The sequence below is a fragment of the Psittacula echo genome (genome assembly GCF_963264785.1).
Source record: "Psittacula echo genome assembly, chromosome: 2".
NCBI classification, from domain to species: Eukaryota; Metazoa; Chordata; class Aves; order Psittaciformes; family Psittacidae; genus Psittacula; species Psittacula echo.
In genome coordinates, this window is record NC_137737.1 from 70,777,033 (window position 1) to 70,797,678 (window position 20,646).

Sequence of the window (20,646 nt, forward strand, 5' to 3'; positions counted from 1 at the left end):
CCCACTTTTGACATTTCCTTTTACTTCCCTACCTCTTCTTTTCTCAGCTGTTTTCCAAGACTTCTTAATTCAATGTTTTTTTCCATTCTTTTGGGACAGGGGCAGATAATCCAAAATCACCCTTGCTCCACTGAAATCCATATGCAACTTCACACTAGCATTTCATCTCCCATCCTGCCTTTGCTTTTACTTGGCTTGATTACTTTTTGAACTGCCTTGTTCATCCTTTTATCCTTCTGGTACATTTATTAGTACATGGTGCACATAACCCTTTGGGCATGACTTAATATATTACACACCTCTTTTCATTTCTCCTCTGTGTCCTTTCTCTTCATTACTCTGTAACACTCCATGATAGCCTATATGCCAACTTTAAATGGCTTGTGTCTTAACCTTGATTTTATTTTTAATGTGTCTTTTTATTTCTTTTATTTTTTTTAAGAGGACAAGCTCAAGGTGTTTATAATGGTTTTTTAAATATATTTCTCACTTTTATTTATAATCTCCTGAAAACTGGAAGCAGAGCTCTTTTTCTTTATTATATATCATTTCGATTGCCTTGTATTGCTGGAGCTGATCTCTCTTCAGGTTTTAAATACTCTCAGACTTCAGGGATACCTGGAGCCAGGATTTTTAGTCCAATCAATCTCTAAATGTGGGGCTCCCTCTGAATGTTATTTGACATTTATTTATTTTTATTAAAGATCATCTTTTTCCCTCAGGGTAGGAAACAACAACAACAAAACATATATACAAAATTACGCAGACTTTGTTATTTTTATAACAAAGAGATATTTTTATAAAGCTGGCCGGATTTGAGCCCATCAGTACTGCCTCTTACTTTGTTCTCCTTGTCTTTCCTAATGATGATGTAAAGACACTTAAAGAATATTTCTCTTGGATGGAAATCAAGACTCACTCCTACTGTGAGGTCCAAGAAGATCAACATCAGTACCTCAGCAGAAACATACTCGAAGTCACCGAGCCCCATGGGGGTCCAGGCCTGTGGAGAAAGCCCTTCTGAGACCTCTGCTCTCCCATTCGCCTTCAGCTCACTTTTCTCTGATTTCTCAATAATGTTATCAGTGCCTCTCTCAACCCCAATGCTTGAGTTTATTAGCTAATGAAAGGGCAGCAGCTGTTTCCAGCATGTGCTTGTCTCATAAGCAATACTAAGTACCTTTCTTAAATTGTCTTCCAGGCATAAAACCCACCTGGTCATCTTTTATTAATTTCCCCATCTCTTTGTTTAGTCTATTCGTAACTATCTCTGTAAATATTTAATGGTCACCACATTGATCTGTATAGCCATTCTTGTTTTCTTTAATGTCTCAGGCTTGCTGTAGAATACAAGAACTACAGAATCAGTTTAACAAATTATGGCTGCAGAGCCAGCTCCTCAGCTGTGCTCACTTCTACCAGAGAGAAGTTTCTGCTACATTCTGGAGAGAGAAATGTTCCCTTCATCCTCCTTTCCTTAATACTCATGTGGTTTAGAAGCAACGTCTCTCTGTCTGCATTCAATATCCTTACATGTATTTGTTATTTGCATGGCAGCAGACCTAAAGAAATTGCTGTCCTGTTGTGCCCAGCACTACATCAATAGAAACCAGTAAGAAATGTCCTGTCCCTTAGGATGAATACAGAAAAATATAGAAAAAAAAAAAAAGCATTACCTAATTGCAGTATTTAAGCAGAGCTGCCATTTTCCACACTGTTACCCCCCCTTGGTTTTATTGTCCTTCTCTCCTGCCTGCTCTTCAGGTTCTTGTTTCACAGAACACAAAGCCAGAAACACATCTGACTTTGATTCAAAGTGAACCAGTGAAGGATTCAGGGCAGGGATTGTCTCTCTCACATGCTGGCATAACACTTTTCAAAACCCCACCTACCACAAAGTGTGTCCCTATTCTCTGGTAGCCCTCAGCAAAGCTCTGTGAGCATGATTCAGCATTGACTACTCTCAGCAGCATCAAAAATTCTCTGAGTGCGTCATTTTCCTTGAATAATTTCTTTTTCTGTAATGCTGCTTCATTAACTCCCCTAACTGACAAGTTTTACCCTGATCCAAGCTTTCATTTCCACTTTGAAATGTCTTGTTAGACAAGCCTCAGATCCTTCCGACTCCGCTCCATGGCGGGTTTTTACCTATTATTAATGAAATGGTCGGAGTTTAACAATCCCCATTTTGGTTGCTAATATCATTGCATGTTTTAGGGGCTGTACCAGCAGCTATACAGATGTAATTTTATTCATATCTGCTGTAGGATATGTATAATTTGCAAGCAAAATTGTCCCTTTCTTTACTCCCTCCTTTTCATTTTCTGCAGTAATGGCATTCAAGCACTGTTTTGTCTCTACTGCAAGACCCTCTTCCTAGTTTTACTTTTCTTCTTGTTTGTGCTCTCACTTGAGCACCAGTAGCACTGCAGGAATTTACAAGATCTTTCTTTTCTACTCATCTTTGAAACATTCTGGGCAGAGTGATGGTGCTGTAGTGGATTTTTGGGTTTTTTAGCTTTTCTTTTCCTAAGCATGTTGCCAAGTGAAGGCATTTCAACCCTGAGTGCCAAGATTAATGACTCTCGGAAATTCACCTTTCAGCATACTGTTCTGGGCCCTAAAGGCAAAACTTGGCTCACAGTGATTGTAAGTGTGTTTTTGGAAAGCTGCACGGTCTAGGTGATCTGACCTCCCTCGCTGGCATGACATGCTGGAAAAACTTTATAAGGAATCCAGAATGAGGATAGTCTTGTAAAGCCTTATAAGATCTTTTTCTCAGCCAAGATGGAAACCAGTTAAGCATGTTTGTCTTGAGCCATGAAAACAAATCTATACACTGTACATTATGGATTTGATCCTGAAATCTCTTCAGAAGAGGCACCAAAGCTTCAGAATGGCTAGGAGGAAATTCAAAGCTTGCTTTTGCAGGCAGACTGAAGTGGAGGTGTCTGGTTGGAAAGAGATTGTAGTTTGTGTAGATCTTCATATACCCCAACAATCTGCAGGTACTGCAAAGTTTTCTGAGACATTAGCATTCAGAACACATTAGAAGAATCAAAAGGTTTCTTCAACTTGCACTCAAGAAACTACAATGAAAGATTGTGGCCTTCAGGTTTTAACGGACGAGTACCTAACTCTTTAACCTAAAAATCTGTTCTCTAAAAACAGTCAGATTTTTCATCCCTAAATCAGCAACGGTCATTATTGAAGCAGTGGCAGGACATAAATACACAGTTTTGGTTTCGGCTGTATGCTTCTTTCCAAGAATTTAATCTTCCGGTCCCATCTCTTGTCGAAGGAACTATCATTGCTGGAATGAAGCTTGGATGACAAGACCTGATCTTCCCGTTGGTTTTGGAGGATGGCAGGTTGTTGATGGGACACCCCAAGAAACCAGTGATGGTAATACTGCTTGAATTCCTCTTTAGCTGTCTTTCCAAAATTTGAGTTCTTTGTGGCAAACAATGAGCTGATGATAGCTGAACCGGTGGCACCATATGGCCAATGACAACTTCTTGCACCAGATAACCACATTCACCTGTATTCAGGACCTTCTGATCTGATCTCTAAAATATTAGATTTGGTTTTATTGTAACATGGCTCATGATGCATATGCACACAATCCTTCATGAGAAAGGCCCTGCTTGCTATAGAAGAGACGTAGTTCTGTTGCCAAAGATGCCTTCTAAGATTTTAGAGGACCAATACAAGAGACAGATCAAATTAATTCTCCTTCATTTTACGTCTGCAGTCCTTACTAAGCTTCCTGAGCAGGCAGGAGAGAAAAAGTGAAAAGCCGCTGTTATTTCTTCCTTGTCCTTAATTTTCCAGTTCTTTAAATACATTCTTAGCAAAATTGCACTGATACCTTTCTCATTCTGTGGTGTAACTGAGCCCTTCCAAAATTATCTGCTTAAATCAAAACCAGCTGTATCTGCGTTTCAAGCACTTGAGACTTACAGTGAACTTTACAGTGCCATTAAGGTATGGAACCATTGAGTCATTTCAGACTTGAGTCTGTGTTGTGTAGAGGACTGGAAACAGAAACAAAAATCTTCACTTCTTAGTCAGCAGTTCCTGTAAACTATTAAAAGAGTTCACCAAGCCCCAAGAATTATTTCTCTTTGAGAAAATATAACATTTTGACATGTTTTTAATTGATCTCTCACTTTATCTCTCTTCTCCCTGCAGGTATGTACAGGTGTGGCCCAGCCTCAGTTCAAGCCATTAAACATGGTCACGTTTGCTTTCAATTTGATGCTCCTTTTGTCTATGCTGAGGTACAGATTTGAAAATTTTCACTACATTGAGAGATATTAGTGGGACCATAGGTGAGACAGCAGATAGGGCTCCACTGCAATATATATTTGAGAAGTTACTTCATGTATACTCCACGTCAAAGAAAAAATTCACCATTATATTTTGACATGCAGGCCAGCAGGTGTGATATGGCTCTAATGAATGACAGAGATTTCTCTAATCTCTGCTCACCAATGTAATAAGCAGGAAAAGCTACTCTGGCTCTAATGAAACTTCAGGCTGTGGTCATTTATACTTCCCAGATTCCAGCTATGCTGGCAAATGAGTCACTAGCTCTAGCTGCTCATCTTCATCCCTTGTTAGCTGTTACCTGCTTCTCAGGCCTGCCAGCAAAGCTGCTTATGTTAAAGCTTCCTTTCTTTTTTCAGTCAAAATAGATGCAATGATTTTAAAGAAGTCTGCTCACAACATTCCTTTTGGCTGCAATAGGTCAAGGAGAGCTCACATGGGTGGTTTGACTGACAGATCTGAGAGGGAAATATCTCCATAAGGAGAAAGATGGCCTGATCTGGAGTTTTAACCTCTTGCACCACCAGAGCTGGTGTTCTCAGAATTGCAGCAGCTGCAGAACAAGTCTCTCTCTAACTGAATTGTATATAGGTTAGGACAGAAAAGAATAAAGATATTTTATCTATGAAGCATGCCCCTATCTATGGTCTCATGTAATCATGCTCTTCAACCCTACTCAAGTTTATACTGTCAGTTATTCTGGAGCTATGACTAGTAAAATGCATCTAGTCATTATTATAGCATATGACTAATTTTAAATATGGGATTTCAATGCAAGTATTTAGTGGGACTTAAGTCAATGTCTCATTATTTTGAGGTGATATAGGCTGGCTTCCCTTCCTCTCTCTACTTCCATTTACTCTGTCCTTTGTCATTTAATTTTATAGGTGAATAGTGATATTGTTTTCTCAAGAAGGCAGAAAAACGGAATCCAAGTGATAGAAAAAATTGACACAACCCATGTTGGGCAGTTGATTGTGACCAAGGAAGTTGGGGGTGATGGAATGATGGAGATTACTGAGGAGTACAAGTTCCAAGAAGGTAACCTGAAATGGTGTGGGACCATACCAATGCAGATTTATCTCAATTACATCCTGGATGGTGTATTTACAAACCTCTGGCACTGAGGGAGCTTCATATAAAGCTGCCAAGGTGCCGCTGGAGCTCTTTATTTGTAGCTTCATCCCATAAACACTGCAGATGCCTTGAGAAAGAACAAACTTTGCTACTCAGAAATGCTTTGGACTGAGTAAGCTGTAGTGAAAACAAAGGGTAGACATGGAATAACTCAAAGCATTCAAAACAGTTCAAGGCTTTCTGTACAGCTTTTAGACATTTCTTACTCAGGCCAGATGCTCGCACAGAATAAATCAGTTAATAATTATATATTATTATATATTATATTTATTATTATTATTATATTATATAATATATATTATATATTATTATATAATTATATATTATTATATTATATCAGTTAAGCTACATCAGTTTATTTGACATGGCTTGAATCTTTAACACAGCTCACTTGGAAGCTGTGAAGTTCTCCTATTATTGACTTTACCACAGGAAGGTTCACTGTCCTCATCCATTCATTTCAGCTACCACAAACTATGGAAGGTGCACCCATGTGATAGGTAATTGGGCTAATGCAGTACCCGTTTCTTTTCTAAATTTGATTTTCATTCAATTTTAGGCTCAGAGGAGGAGAGACTGGCTCTTGAGACTGCTGTGATGTATGGCGTTAAAAAGCAAAGTACCCAAGATGCATATCAGCCACAAACAGATGTTGACATGGATTTCCAAGTGCAAAAGGCAGTCCTTGGCAGTGACTTTAAAGTCACTATAACTGTCAGGAACAGAAGTCGCAACTACTACACTGCTACTGCCTACCTTTCAGGCAACATAGTGTTTTATACAGGAGTCGCAAAAAGTGAATTCAAGAAACACTCTTTCAGTGCAAAACTGGAACCCTCTTCATGTAAGGCTTGCATAGTTGTTTTCAAACCTTTGTTTTCTGTGATATTGCTAGCTGTGTTTCTCTGTGTCATTAGCTGTCACCCAAGGGTAGAGGCAATTCTAGTAGCTAGGAGTAGGATACTCTATTAGGTGTCAGGAAGCTCCACTCTCAGCTCTGGCCCTGCTACAAGGGTCATTTAAAGCTAAGGCTGTTTTCTTCAAGCTGTTGCTCTCTGCATAATGCTCTCTTACACCAAGGTGCATGTTTGGGAGCTGTTGATTTTTCTTGTTTAGTACAAAAGAAAACAAAGTTGTGCAGGTATTAAGCTTCAAGGTATTGTTTTTCATACATTTAGTCTTCTAGCAGTATCACAGCAAGTCAAAGAAATGGTCTGGTTTTTCAGGGTGTCATTTACAGGGACAAAAAAGTGGATACCTTGTCTTACCTGGTAGAAACTGACAAGCTCTGAGTGGACTATGGAGGACTGGGTGGTTCAGGATTTTGTATTTACAGTGATCTAAAAAGTTTCTGTGTAACTAGAATGTGCCACTATGGAGCAGGGGCATTTGTCAGTTGGGCAGGCACCCCAAAGTTGAGTTATTATTTTATAGACGTAGGATTTGCTTTTCCTAGTGCCCTCTGGATTGTGACGAGAAGATCCTGCCTCCCTCTTCTCATGAGAAAAGCAGTTCATGGCAGCCTAACTCACACTGCTGAGGGCAGGATTTTGCATGGCTCAAAGTAACAAAGAAGGATGTTGTCCTGTTTTATTTTGGACATAACTGAACTATTTCATGGCAGCCATGGCAGCCCCACTCAGAAAACAGCAAGCAAGTGTTGAGGACCTGCTGTACTCCAAAGCAGTATGGAGCAGACCGGCTGTAGATCCCTGGCTTCTCCAGCAACAAGTGACTGCCAATCACTTGTTCTCCAGACAGGCCCCCTTGATCTTAGGTCAATGTCTCCAGCTCAGCAAAAGTGATGAGAATGTGCCCTCATGGAGGTTAAGTCAGAGGATCCTCCACTTGAGTTCCCTACTGAGAGAGTCAGGAGCAATGATTTTACTGGTCAACAGCAATCTCTAGTGAGCACAATGGGAGTGGCAGGACTTTGCGTGGCCAAAGGATGGGCCTCTTGATCTGAATCTGGTGCTGGATCACAGCAACTCCGAGCTTTCTCATCCATCTTGTCTATCCCATCCCAGCTCAAGTGACACTGTGAGCCCTCTCTTCTCAAAGAGAACAAATTTTATATCAGTGACAGGCCCCCATGGAACCACAGTTCCCACCATGCCATGAAAAAAATCCTCTGCTTTCTTCCTCCCTTTGAACATCATTTAAAACTGCACATCTTTATCTGGAGCTGATTAATCTCCATAAAGTAGGACTCCACTTAGAGGGATCTATAGGTGAAGGTTAATAAAAATTCTACCTCTGGTCTATAACAAAGCCCTGACAACTGCCTGATGGTTCTTTCTAACTCCCTGACTCATTTGTGGGGGGTCTGGAAATGGGCATTGGGTTGTTCCAGCACATCATATCAATCAAAACACAGTGTGGGGTTTTATAGTGTCTTGTGTCAGTTACTAAGCATTTGATCTGAAATATTACAAAACTTTTGGACACTTGGTTAGGTACAGTAAAAAAAAATCAATTTCAAATGCTCAAGTCTAAATTCTGTGCCTCTTCTTTGATGGGGGAAAATTCAGGCATCTTTTAAGAAATGTGCAAATAACTGCTGTGATTTGTGCTTGGTTCCAAGACTTATATCTACTATTGCATCAAAGGTCTGTGTAAGGTATTATTACCTAAAGCACAGCTTCTGCAGGGCTTTGAGACTCATCTAGCTACTCAGTGCAAGAAATTAAATGAATAGATGCTTAAGCATCACTGAACCTCATATTCCTTTTTTTCTAGGTTAAGTAAATGGTTTGTAAAAAGCTTATTGAAACCATGCTGCAAACTCTGAATTGACTGATTGTGAGTGAATACAGGTTAAGAGAGAGGCACCTGAGAGAATAGAACATGGATTTTATTGCGTGGGTATCAAAAGTATGTCCTCATCACTGCTTCTGGCCAAGGAGGCATGTTTTAAGGTATTACCACCATTCAAGGTAGAAATTAGCTTATACCTGAGCTACAGTTATCAACTTGTGGAGCATTTTGTCCTGCAACAGGACAAAAAACCCTCACAAGTTGCGCCATCTCTGAAGGTGATATATAAACCTTGATCATGAATTCTTTCACCTTTGCTTTGGAAAGGAGTGCTGTCAGAAACAGTGTTTGAGCAGACAGGCAGTGTGAAGGGAGGTAGCATGATCATTTGCAACTGTGTGAGAATACTCTGTCAGAGGTGTGATGGAAGGATACCTATTCAGGCACTGAAGCAGAATTTGTAGGCTTCATTCATGGCAGATAGTGTATATGTATATCTGGAGGTAACAAAAAAATACAATACAGTAAAGATGTGTCAGAGGCATTCTTCCAGCCCACGCTGCTGAGAGAATGAAGCAGAGTAAGTTTTCAAACAGGAAGTAAAAGCATGATTTTCAGAATAATGATTAAAGGAATTGTGTGGCTTGAAAACATCTTTGAGGATTTGAATAGCTTAAACCTTCCAGTGCCTTCAAAGGTGCTCTCACATCCACTTGGTTATATTTAGTTTTCTCTGTTTTCTGTAAAGGCTGTAAGGCAGCTCAGTGTTGTGTCTCCCTTGGCTTTCCCAGGTGCAGTAAATGGTAGTGGCATCTTATTAGCACAGACAGTGCCAAGGAAATAGAAGTCAATTATTCTTTTTTTCTTTTTTTTTCTCTGCTGATTAAACAGAAAAGTTCATCTTTCCTTTCACTGTAAATTTCTCTTTGATTGTAAATCATTTCTTTATTTACTTATTTTACACAAATGATAAATACCTTTCCCGATTTATAATTTACAATTTCAAGCATTATGAGAAACTCTTCTATAAGAGACACAGAGTGAAAGGAAAGGAGAGAGGGAGGAAGGGTGAGCACATCAAGTAAATTTAAGGCTGGCCTGGTAAATCCAGGTCAGGTGGCCACCAAGGGAATAGCTTTGAAATCAAATCAAGGAACTAGTTTTGATGTGAGTGGATCAAAAGAGTGAAAAAGGGTGAATGTCATTTACCTAACTGAGTTGAATTATCTCGGTGTGTACAGTGTATGTCACAAATACAATACAAATAATGGATAACAGTAATAATCATAGTTAACAGATGGGTGATCTTGATATGTTTACTAGAGTTATAATGAATGTTTATAAAGGTAAGAGGATCAGATCTATATATCCTGCCTGATTACTTAGTTAGCAGGTCTGCTTCTCTGCGTCACATTCTCACACCATTGTTGGCCTGGGAATTGCAGTTCAATATGGTTAAAATTAATGATTCCCTGCATCTCAACCATCTAGCCCAGGGGGATGTGTTCCTTCCAATAATTATTGTCAGGGAGCATGTGAAAGCTCTCTGGAGTGCATGCTGGTGACAGGAGGACCTTCTTGCTAAATTTTGCAGGCAAGTCCAGTGTAGGACAAAGGCAGATATCCAGATACGTCCTGCAGAGCAGGTTGTCTCCCACATAGCCTGCATGGGTTCACACCCTCCAGCGTGAGCCTCAGTGGCTGTTCTGGAGGCGTCCCTGGTGGCATCTCTGCCAGGAAGAGAGGCAGAGAAAGCACAGGTATAAAGTGGAAGAGGAAATATTTGCAGGGATGACGTGACACTCAAAAGCTAGTTTTGACCTTCATGCCCAGTAGCTACTTATTGCCAGTCTTACTTCTCACTTGTTTTGTGGGAGTGCCTAGAAACCTTCAGCTGTGGCCTGGGCCCATGTTGACCAGCATTGGGCAGAGACTGTGCACAAACACAGCTTTGACCCAGGGAGCTCACAGCCTGAATGGAAAGAGGTCAAGATAAGAGGGGGAATGGTGTGGTGAAGAAATGCAGATAGTTTGTGAAAGAAAATCAAAGCCATTCTTTGGGTGTGGGCCACTTTTTTCCCAAGGCACTTGTGTAACTGGCACTGGCTATGATGGGAGGAGCAATCAGCCATTAGATTGCTTCAGATACCTTTTCTTCTTTCCTGTTTCTCCCCTCAGCTAGTGCTTTTGATGTTGTGATCAAAGCAAGTGAGTACATGAGTGACCTGCTGGACCAAGCCTCCTTTCATTTCTTTGTGACGGCACAAATCAACGAAACAGGGAAGATTCTGGCCATGCAGAAGGCGACAGTCCTGGAAGTTCCTGCCCTGCAGATCAAGGTAGCTCAAGGCTGTGGTGAAAGGGGATGGATCACTATGCTGCATGCAGGCTGTTCTGTACAAGGCTATCACATTGACTGTATATCTCTGATGGAGGGGTGTATGCGTATGTGAGCATTAGACCTTCAGTTTAACATGGACCTTATAAAGCAGTGGCTGGCTGGAGTGTATGAGGGTGTATAGGTACGTTATATATTGTACTGAGTATCCCTACATTGAAGTCTGAGGCTGGCAGCATCACTGGTAGTAGACAGCTAAAGTGATCTCAGTGGAGGAAGGAGGGGAAAAGATCTGAAAAACCTGGAGAAACTCAAAGGCTATGAGAGATTACTCACTCCAGTCACTCAAGTCTTTAACTACTTCAGAAGTCTTATATTTAAAGCAGCACAGCACAGAGGCCTCCTGCTGAAGAATGAAGCTAGTGACGTGAATTTTCTTGGAAAGCTCCTGCAGGTGTTGTGGAAAGTTTCTCTAAACCTGGACAGGCAGCATTGATTTTAGACAATGCTTTCAGGATTTCAGTGCTTTGCTACCATGCTGTGAATGTACTACCAGTGGAGTTCCTTCAAAGTTCAAGCATTTCTGCATGTGGCATGGTGCCTATGAAAATGTAGAAGTGTAATGCTTGTGATAGGAAAAAGACCCTATGTTGTATGGCAAAGGCAGGGCTGAGATTTAAAGTTCTCAGTCATAACTGAGCATCCAAATAAATTGCCTCATTCTCAAAAGCACTGAGCCTTTGTCTGTTCTGAATGACTTTATTTGGATCTGCTTTTTTTCCTAATACTCAAAAAACAAAATAATCAGAACACCTGTTCAGGAAGCTTTATATAGACATGAATGCATCTTCCTAAAATTCAGAACCTTGAAAGAATCTGTTTATAGACTTTTTTTCTCCTGTATATTATTTGAATCAATGTTCAGGTTTCCATATAATAATCTGTATAGTAACCACAGCCTGCTGCACAAAAAGTTGGGGTTTTTTTAAACGTAGATCAAAACTGCAGTGAATCATAGAATCATAGAAAACAGTTTGTGTCAGAAGGGATCTCTAAAGTGAAGTTTACAAAAAAAAAACACTCCATTTTGTGGTCTACAGAAATGCCATAATGATCTGATGAGACTTCTTTGTATTGCAAACAAAAAGTCTTTTGTTTTACTGAGCATTCTAGAGAGGAGGTAAACAAGACAGATAAACTCTACTTCAAATACCTGCTTTCAGTAAACGAATTTTAAAATTAGAAAGTTCTTCCAATTCAATACTTAAACAGAACATCTCATACAGCATCTCCAATTTCAGCTTCAAAATAGTTTGTCCTCTCTGCTGTTAGAACGGATCTTTAGAATATAGGATAGGTTGTTGTCCAATAATCGTGTTTTCTAGTAAAACTGAGTTTGTTTCTTCAGTTCTTTGTGATGTGCAAAAATATGCTGAAATTTCAATAGTTGGATCTTTCAAGTGTGTGCGCACACGCATATGTATATACTTATATATTACTATTTATAGAGGAAGCTTCACTTTGTTGTTAAGAAGTGTGAGGAGACTTCCTAGTTTTCTTGTCAGATTTCTTCAGTGAATGTGACTGACAGACTGGAGTTCTGAATGTGAGAGTAAAAAAGTAATATGAAAAACATATTCCTCCTCATCTTCAGATCTTTCTCTGTTGGTCTAAGATGATTGTCAGAGTTAACCATTGAGGGAATTACACCATATGCTAATTTAGCTTGAGACCAGGTTACAAAAATAAGCTCAGAAAATACACATCATGGTCTCAGTTGCATCTGTGGATGTTCAGGATGAACGTCTAACTGTGATCTTAACTGGGCAATTGAAATATGAGGACATAAGACCTCCAACTGAGTTAGAACTTCTGAAAATGCCACTGATGTCTTTTTGCAAATGCAGGTGGCTAAATGCTATTGAGAGCTCAGGTGTGAGTAGCTCATCCTTTGCTCCAGTCAATATATTGGTATTCGGTGCGGAGTGATCCCTTTGACCTGAGTCTTTACAGCTTTTTTGCAGCTGTCATGCTCCTTAAAAATTTGCAGTAGGGCTGTAGACCCCAGCAGAGCACTTTAAATTCATTGACAAGATACTTCTCAACGCCCTTTAAAGTAGTTCATGGACCTGCTGGGTTCTGCCAGCCATAAGTTGAAAACCCTTGCCTGAGCCTTTTGTATTCTGTGAGAAATGTTGTGTTTCTAGGGAAAAAACAAAACAAAACAAAATTCCCATGCATGTAGTCTGTGTTTAAAAACATGCTCTTTTGGAGGTATTTTCCAGGCAACTGTACTACCTGCACTGATCTGAAGGGACAGACAGATATCCCTTCAGCTGTGTACAGTTCACATATATACATATGGAATTCAATGTGATCATTGCTTATTAGTCCCACAGCTTAATATTTTACAGCACAAAATGTATTGCTTTTTTGTAATGTAAGGGTTCGGGAGGACAGTTGGCTCTCAGGTCTATGTAGAGCGCACAAACAGGGTTAGAAACCTTTCAGAGCACAAGAGGCAGTTGGGGAAGATGGGCATGACACTTTTCGGGGCTGCAAGCAGTGTGACCCCATGTTTCTAATTTAGAGTAGTAATTCCTGCCCTGCTCTTCTGGAGCTCATGTCCTGAGCAGAGTGTGCGCTTCAGTGCTGCTGAGGAGCCTGGGGAGGGAAGCAGACTCTGGGGGAGAGGCCTCCTCAGCTGGACATGCCCTCAGTTGGACACTCAGCTCCAGGACTGTGCACGTAGACTTCTGTTTCTTCCTATGGAAATGAGGGCCTGCCTCCTGACCTACCATGTAGCTTGAGGGAAGATTGCAATCTGTAGAAATACCTGCAGTGGTACCTATGGGCCCATCCATCTTACTAGGCTTTCTCTGCCTCATGCTGTTTTGCTGTGTGCTTCATTCTCCTTACCCCTCTTCCTTGCAAGTACATTTAAAGTTAAATGTGTATTTAACTCTACAGATTTCACCGTGGGGCATTTAATTATTATTATCTTGTGGAGCATTGTCCTTTCTGTGTCTTGCAGACCCAAGGTGAGCTGGTAGCTGGTAAAATAATGTCTGTGACTGTGGAATTCACCAATCCTCTGAAACAAACCCTGGAGAATGTCACTCTTCGCCTCGAGGGACCTGGCGTGCTGAGAACGATGAAAAAGGAGTTCAGGTAGAGAAGAAAGCACAACTAGCTGGGAGTTCATCTCCTACTTGCTCACAGGAGGAAGCTCACAAGAGGCACTTAACTAATGCTGTGCTGAGTAATTCAATTCAGACACTCTCTCCTTACTTCCAAATTCAATACACAGGGGAGCTGTAGGTCTCAATAGTCAGAAGTCAGGCTGTCCAGAGAGATCGTGCAGAGAGACTGTGAGAGCATTTCACCTGTTCAGCACCAGCACTGGAAGAAGGGGTAGTGGTTGTAGGTAGTTGTTAATGCAGCCTGAGTTTACTTTTTCACTGTATTATGTTATTTTTAGCATTTGACAATAGCACCTATGAGCTTCTATCACAGAAAGGCAGATTTATTCTACACATGAAGTGTTTACTGCCACTCACTCAGAATGTGCAAATCAGGTCTTGTGCTGTCTTTCAAAAGGGCTTTTCTCCACTCATGTTAATCATGATTATACAAGACATTCAGATACCTCAGATGATCTCTGCAAGCTTATGTCAAGACACAAGACGTGTGTCAAATGCAGCAGAGCCCTCAGTGATGGCTGCAGCGTGTGTGATAACACAGCTCTCCCCCTGCCCCCAATAGCACCACTGCACAGGGCTGCCCTGACACAGAGGTGTGCTCTCGACACAGGATACTCCCAAGTCTGATGAAAAGGAAAGCCACCTTCATTATACTGAGTTGCACCTCATGCTGACACAGTGGTACCCATACTCTGAGCAAGTTGTTTCCTAGACCCTCCTCCCATTTGAGTTCAGCATTGTGAGTCCAGTGTTACAAGCTCAGCATTAGCCAGTTCCAGGATAACTGGAAATTTCGCAGCCATTGCTTAGTCTTGGGCAGCCAAAGCAATACCATCTATCATTACTTGAGCTGAGGGTCCCCGGGTGTGTGCAAAAGGAGTTTGAAAAATTGCCTGTGCTTCAGCAGCTGCATAAATTGTCAGCATTATCTGCAGCCAGTAGGGGAGGTTTGAGTTTGATTGCACCTGGGCCAGGGATAAAAAAGATCAAAACCAGTCTGCAGAGTAGAGCTGGGCAGAAAAATGACTGTGAAAGGGCATCATACTGTGTTTGCTTTGTGCACAAGGCATGTCATAGATGCTGCTGAACATGACTCAGCACAGTCCACATGAGTTACGCAAGTTGCAGCAGTAGCCCTCATTGCTGCCTAGCTATGCCAGTCTCCCCTGTTGTTCTGCATCCTTCTCAAACCAAAAGCTGCCATGGGCTGCTCTCACCTTGAAAGATGCAGAAGTTGCCAGGCACATCAGGAGATAGGGCATAAAAATGATTGACAGAAAGATATCATTTTCTTTCAAGTCAACATGTTTCCCCTTTTCAGTAGTGCCCTTGTCATCACTTAAAATAGAAATGGATCAGCTTAGTCATTTTAAGATTTAACTTATCTGAGATGAATGAAGGGTGCAGGTTATACGCACAAAGGACAGAGCAGCAGGCAGTTGTAGTTTATTTAAATAATAATCACAATTTGCCTCCATGCATTCAGAGTGATAAATGGTTCCAGTGTGGTGATGGCTCACCATATTACTCAGAACCATTCATCACTGAATCCTCTCCCAGGAGAATCATATTAGGGTGACCTTACTCCATTTGCAAAGAGAATTAAACCTAGTTTAGTCTTTCCTCACTCTTCCACTGCTTCCCTGTCCATCAGGGACTGTCACATATGGGACGTGGCTTCTGCAACTCTTTGTGGGAATGAGACTTTTGACCGCTCTGTATTTTTAAGTTAGCTTTTCTGTATCACTTGGGTGACTCCACAAAACAGGTATGTGGGATCCAGCTGATACAAGATTATTCTGGCAATGTAGTGGCTTGGGGGCTTCAGTCTTGACCATTCATAAAAACAATATATATATCTATATATAATGGTATTTAGCTATTGGCCTCGGACAGATGAGGGGCATGACTCAGGAAAAAGCCTTTGGCAGCAGCAATTCCTACATAGGTCATAGTATTTGCATGACAAATGAAAATTAACCAGGCAGTGATGAATAGTTTTAAATGGATTTTAGCCAAGCATGCTTTCACACTAGCAGGTAAATCACTTAGGGTGTTTCTATGTGTGAAAGCTCAGCTAGTCTTAGCATTTGTAGAGAAAAGCAAGTTGTTTCAGAAGTAGTACAATAAAGAAACAGGAAAAGGTGTGTTTGGTTTCCCAGGGGAGATGTTGTCTTCCTGCACACACACTTTTATATAAATATATATATATACACACACATATATGCAGAGATAATAGCACTAAAAATCAGGGATGGTAGTGCTACCCTGTCTCACTAGGGCACTGTGAAAATTTGGTCTGGAAGCCTTCATCCAGAGAGTGCATCCCAAGTGCTCAAGAAAGTAGAGTGAAACTTGCTGCACAGCAGACTTGTATAATATCTTCTTCACTTTCGATACAGATAGTCCCTTGCAGATCATTCCCATAAACTCTTACTTTAAAAAGGTATTTAACCTTGTGCAACAATTGAAGTCATTGCTTTATCATGCTACCATTTTAGTGGGCATTTGGTGGAGCAGGCAGGCCAGCTGCAGGAAACAGAATATCTCTTATTAAGAGCAAAGGCAAAAAGAAGAAAAACACTTGCTGGAAGCAGTCTACACATTATCACATAAAAAATATGATCTTCCTCTGCTTTTTCTTTTCTAAAACTGGGTACGTGCCCCAGGTTACCTATGACTGTATATGCAAAATGCAATGCAGTACCATGTGGAGGTACTTAAGCTAACCTCTAAGGAACTAGAGTACCTCTCATTTTAGAAGGCGCAGACATGCACTGAAAAAAATGTTCAGGTTAGGTAGCTCATTTAGAGCTAATTAAGGCTTCTTGTCTTGTGGCAACTGTGTTAAGCCTGGGCTGTCATTTCTGTCCTGACCCTGTCACAGGATATGGAATCTGAGAGCCAAATCCTACCAGATGAGAATTTGAAAGTGCAACTGAAGTTTAGGCTTACTTTATTCTGACTTTAATCTGTTCTTTGTGGAATACCATAGCTATGTGAGATGAAAACAGTGGCTAAATTCATAACCCTCGTAACACTGAAGAAAACAACGTTTATTTTTATAAATAGCTGCCCTCTATGCTACCTTCCCCGTTGGTTCCTTTGTAGCAGCAGTATCCTGACATCCCCCAAACATAATCAATCAATATCAGCCTTCAAAATCTGCACACAGAACATAGTGAAAGCACTGAGAAAACACAGAAACCCAATACTTAAGGCTGTCTGTGCACACCTTAGTTGTAGCAGAAATGGAAAATCAAGAGCAGTGCAGAATGCAGTTGCTTTATAGTATGAGTTATTAAGAGTCATACATAATGTAAAAGGGTAACTGCTAACAGCAGGAGTCTCACAAACACTTTGGCCTGTTTGTGTGGACATGAAGTCATCTGAAGTGGCCAGTGAGATCTGCTGATGTTACAACTATGGGAGGGTAGTTGAAGGTAGGAGCTGGCAGAGGAGCTCAGCATCTCATCAGCGCTGCATTGGGTTTGCACAGGAATGCCATGGACGCTTCATAACAAGGACTTATTTGACCATTTAAAGAATCACTAACAGGCAAAATGGAAGTAGAAAAAAAAAGTCTTAGATTATTCTGAAAGGGATTGTGAGAGGAAGTGAGAGGAGGCAGAAGAAAATGGATTCATTTTGGAAATTTAAAATTAGCCTGGAGGAAAAGCTAGGAAAAGCTTTAACAGAGTCAGTTCTGAGAGGAGCAGAAGATGGACGAAATAATTTATAGGACACTTATGAGAATGAATGAAACATAAAAAAATTGAGACATGTTATACTGTCCACCTTCAGTTTCTCCAGTGGGTCAGGCTGAGAGCACTGGCTGGCTGATCACAATACTGTTACTTTCCTTTTCTCTTACAGGCAAATCCCAGCGAACTCTACTTTGATCTGGGAAGTGAAAACCGTCCCAAGACAACCAGGTTTACGAAAGCTGATTGCAAGCCTGGATTCTAATGCTTTGAGGCATGTGTATGGTGAGCTGAACATCCAGGTTCAGAAACCATGAACCAGGATGCTGCCTTCATCTCTCATTTAGCTATATTTCAGAATATCATGCTGGGGGGAGGGAAGGAGAAGAGGTGGAAAATTGCTTATTGTTATTTTGGTCATCCTTGTGCTGAACAGAAATTTCATAAAGAAACCTAACTTGGTAAGATTGGGGAAAGCATGAAAAAACACCTGAATGATTTAAAATTAGATTCATGTAATTAAAGGCAATTCTAGGCAATATTATTCCTATAGTTCACTTGTATTTATAGTCTTTTGCATTAGCGCTGCAAGGGAATCTGAAAAGCTCCATTCACCAAAGTAGTCTGAACTTTAGTTTTAATTAAGGCCTGATATTTCACTGAAAGAGAACCCAGAGTTATAAATTCTTAGATTGAATTACACAACCCTATGGTAGATCATTCAGGCTGCAATAAAAACAGGTATTTCTAGCTAAAGAGACTGCTTTATCTTACAACGTTATAGTTTTCCAGTTCATGAAGAGCTCACTTGCTGGAAGCATCTCTCAGGACATGTTAGCTCCAGAATATTCCCAGCTCCTTGTTTCCTCTTGCTGCTTCCCTCTGCCTTTCTCCTAGTCTTTCATGTGTGCAGACACCCACACATACTCACTTATGTATTTCATGCCCTCATCCCACCCCTTTGATGTTGATATGCTGTTCCTGTCTTTTGCTTGATGAAAATCCAGGGTTTTTCATGCTCCTGCTCAGAGTTCTTCACACCAAACTTGCATTTCCTGGTCACATCTCTTGTATATGATGTATTATTTCTTCATGCTTTCCTGCCTTTTCTTCTCTCCTCAACCCATCCTGTAGCCTCATCTCCCACATGTGTGTGCTGCCCAGAGCAGTCCAGGCTCTGACAGCTATTAAATGGGGTGAAGGAGGGAGGAGTGATGGGGACAGCCTGAGGGTCTTCTCCTGCCAGCCTCACAAGACTAGCAAATATCCTGCATTGGAGCTGGGGGTGAGTTTAGGTGAAACACTTGGGGATGAGTTTAAATTAAACCATGCCTGAAAGTTTCCAGAAATCACTGCTACTGCAGAATGAAGTGCTGTTATATGAGCAACCTCAGGAATGTCCAGGGACAGAAGCTCAGATGGAAAAGGAATAAAGATGTATCCTGAGTCAGAAACTTCACAAGCTGGATCTAATTCCTGTCTTTCTTGCAGCATATGCCTCTGTGGGGTGCAGTAGGGCCTCCCAAGGCATTGCTCCTCCACTGAGGACATTCTGGTTTCCATTAATCTTCCATGCAGGGTACCACTCCGTCCTAAGCCATGTACTCCATTGTGCTAGGTCAGCAGGGGTGTGTGTGTGTGTTTATTTGTCATCTCCCATGAAATCCTAGAGATCTCTTTCCATGAGGCAAAGATGAAGATGTCACAGGCTGTGGCAACTCCTCTCCACCGAACAGTGTACAAGAGTATGCCACATACTAGCAGCACAGGTGAGCTAACTGAGCTTCCAAAGTAGTTAAAAGGAGCCTCATACTCATTAAATGGTGGGGCTTTATTGTAGTGTGGATGGCTGTGTCATTTTGTGGTCTCATTAATAAGAAAGCAAGGGAGATGAGTTGCCTTCTGCTCCTCTTCTTGCCACACATGGCCTCGTGCAAAACCTGTCATCAGCTGTTAAAAATAAGCAAGTCCTGGGAGGGTAGAAATGCAGGCTGCTTTTCTGATAAAGAATGTGGAACAAAGCAAAGATTCATACCACCTGATATGCTCAATGAGTACCCCTGGATCCAGGAACACCAGACCTTTAGGCGCTTTCACTTAAGGCATCTGCACACACTCATTTTGTACAGCTTGTGTGACTACATTAGAAACTGCAGTGTCAAAGTCTCCATATAAAGTCCTCTGGGGTTCAAGGGACTGAACAGTGTGTTGTAAATGCAAGGTGACAATCTCTGTTAAGTAATTAAGGAGTCCTACCAGAGTCTACATCTTCTTAACAAAATTATCTTCTTGTTTTGCTCTTGCATATAAGCCTGCTTTCCATTCCAGACTTTGTATAACTACAGTGTAATAAGATTTTAAAATAAAGCATTGCACTTGTGTGTTATGTTCTGTATTCTGATCGCTTCTACATAGTAGCACCATGGACACCACTTCCTGCGTCTGAATTGTGAAAGTTAAAAAATTCTCTTCTAAGCCATGATAATGGAGGTGCCTTTTTTTTCTTTTTTGGTGCTAAGGAGAAAACTCTACCTTTATTTGAATGAACATGAAAAAAAATTACAGGCTCACTTAAACTATTTGCCTTTGGTTTTCTTTCTGTTTGAACAACTGACTGCCTAATGCATTGGAGAAGGTGACAATTTCCAGGAGCACATCACGGTGCCAGCACAGAGAATCTCCAGATTCCCCTGGAAATTGCTTTAACCTGTGAGAGTCCATTAAGTGGCCAGTGTGCTTCTAATGAAACCTTATCTACTACATCCCACTTTTAAAGTGTGCTTCTCTCAGCCAAATATTTCAAGGCATTTTACTAACAGTTGTTAAGCTGAATAATGTCCACCAGGAGATAGGAAGTACTTTTTTTGGTAGTTTATAGAGGCGTACATGGCAGCAAAGAGAAGTGATGACTGGGAGTAGAGGCCAGGGATGACGACAGCCTTTGGCATCCACAGCCTGCTTGCTGTGTACAGAGTTGCTCACAAAAAAACTGAAGACCAAACAAGGATGGCCTCTAGGGTTTCAGTCACTCATCACCCTGTGCATGGGCTGTCCCACTAATCATGGGTAAAACCTGACTGAAGAAGCAGTAGGTGCTGTGTTAGCGCTATAGGTACACATAGGAAATAATCAATCACTAATAAGATCAGATTGGCAACCCCAGATCTGGAAGACC

General features: G+C 41.0%; 1 protein-coding gene across 2 annotated transcripts in view; it reads left to right on the forward strand.

Moving 5' to 3' along the window:
• F13A1 (coagulation factor XIII A chain) overlaps nucleotides 1–19,857 on the forward strand; it is a 65,541-nt gene extending 45,684 nt beyond the window's left edge. For both annotated transcript variants that reach the window (XM_080610603.1, XM_080610602.1), the window contains 7 exons: nucleotides 3,302–3,405; nucleotides 4,195–4,283; nucleotides 5,220–5,373; nucleotides 6,029–6,313; nucleotides 10,405–10,565; nucleotides 13,599–13,735; nucleotides 17,644–19,857. In XM_080610603.1, the coding sequence (XP_080466729.1) occupies nucleotides 3,302–3,405; nucleotides 4,195–4,283; nucleotides 5,220–5,373; nucleotides 6,029–6,313; nucleotides 10,405–10,565; nucleotides 13,599–13,735; nucleotides 17,644–17,788 (1,075 nt within the window). In that variant the 3' untranslated portion in view covers nucleotides 17,789–19,857. The remainder of the gene's footprint in view (nucleotides 1–3,301; nucleotides 3,406–4,194; nucleotides 4,284–5,219; nucleotides 5,374–6,028; nucleotides 6,314–10,404; nucleotides 10,566–13,598; nucleotides 13,736–17,643) is intronic.
• The last annotated feature ends 789 nt before the right edge of the window (nucleotides 19,858–20,646 follow it).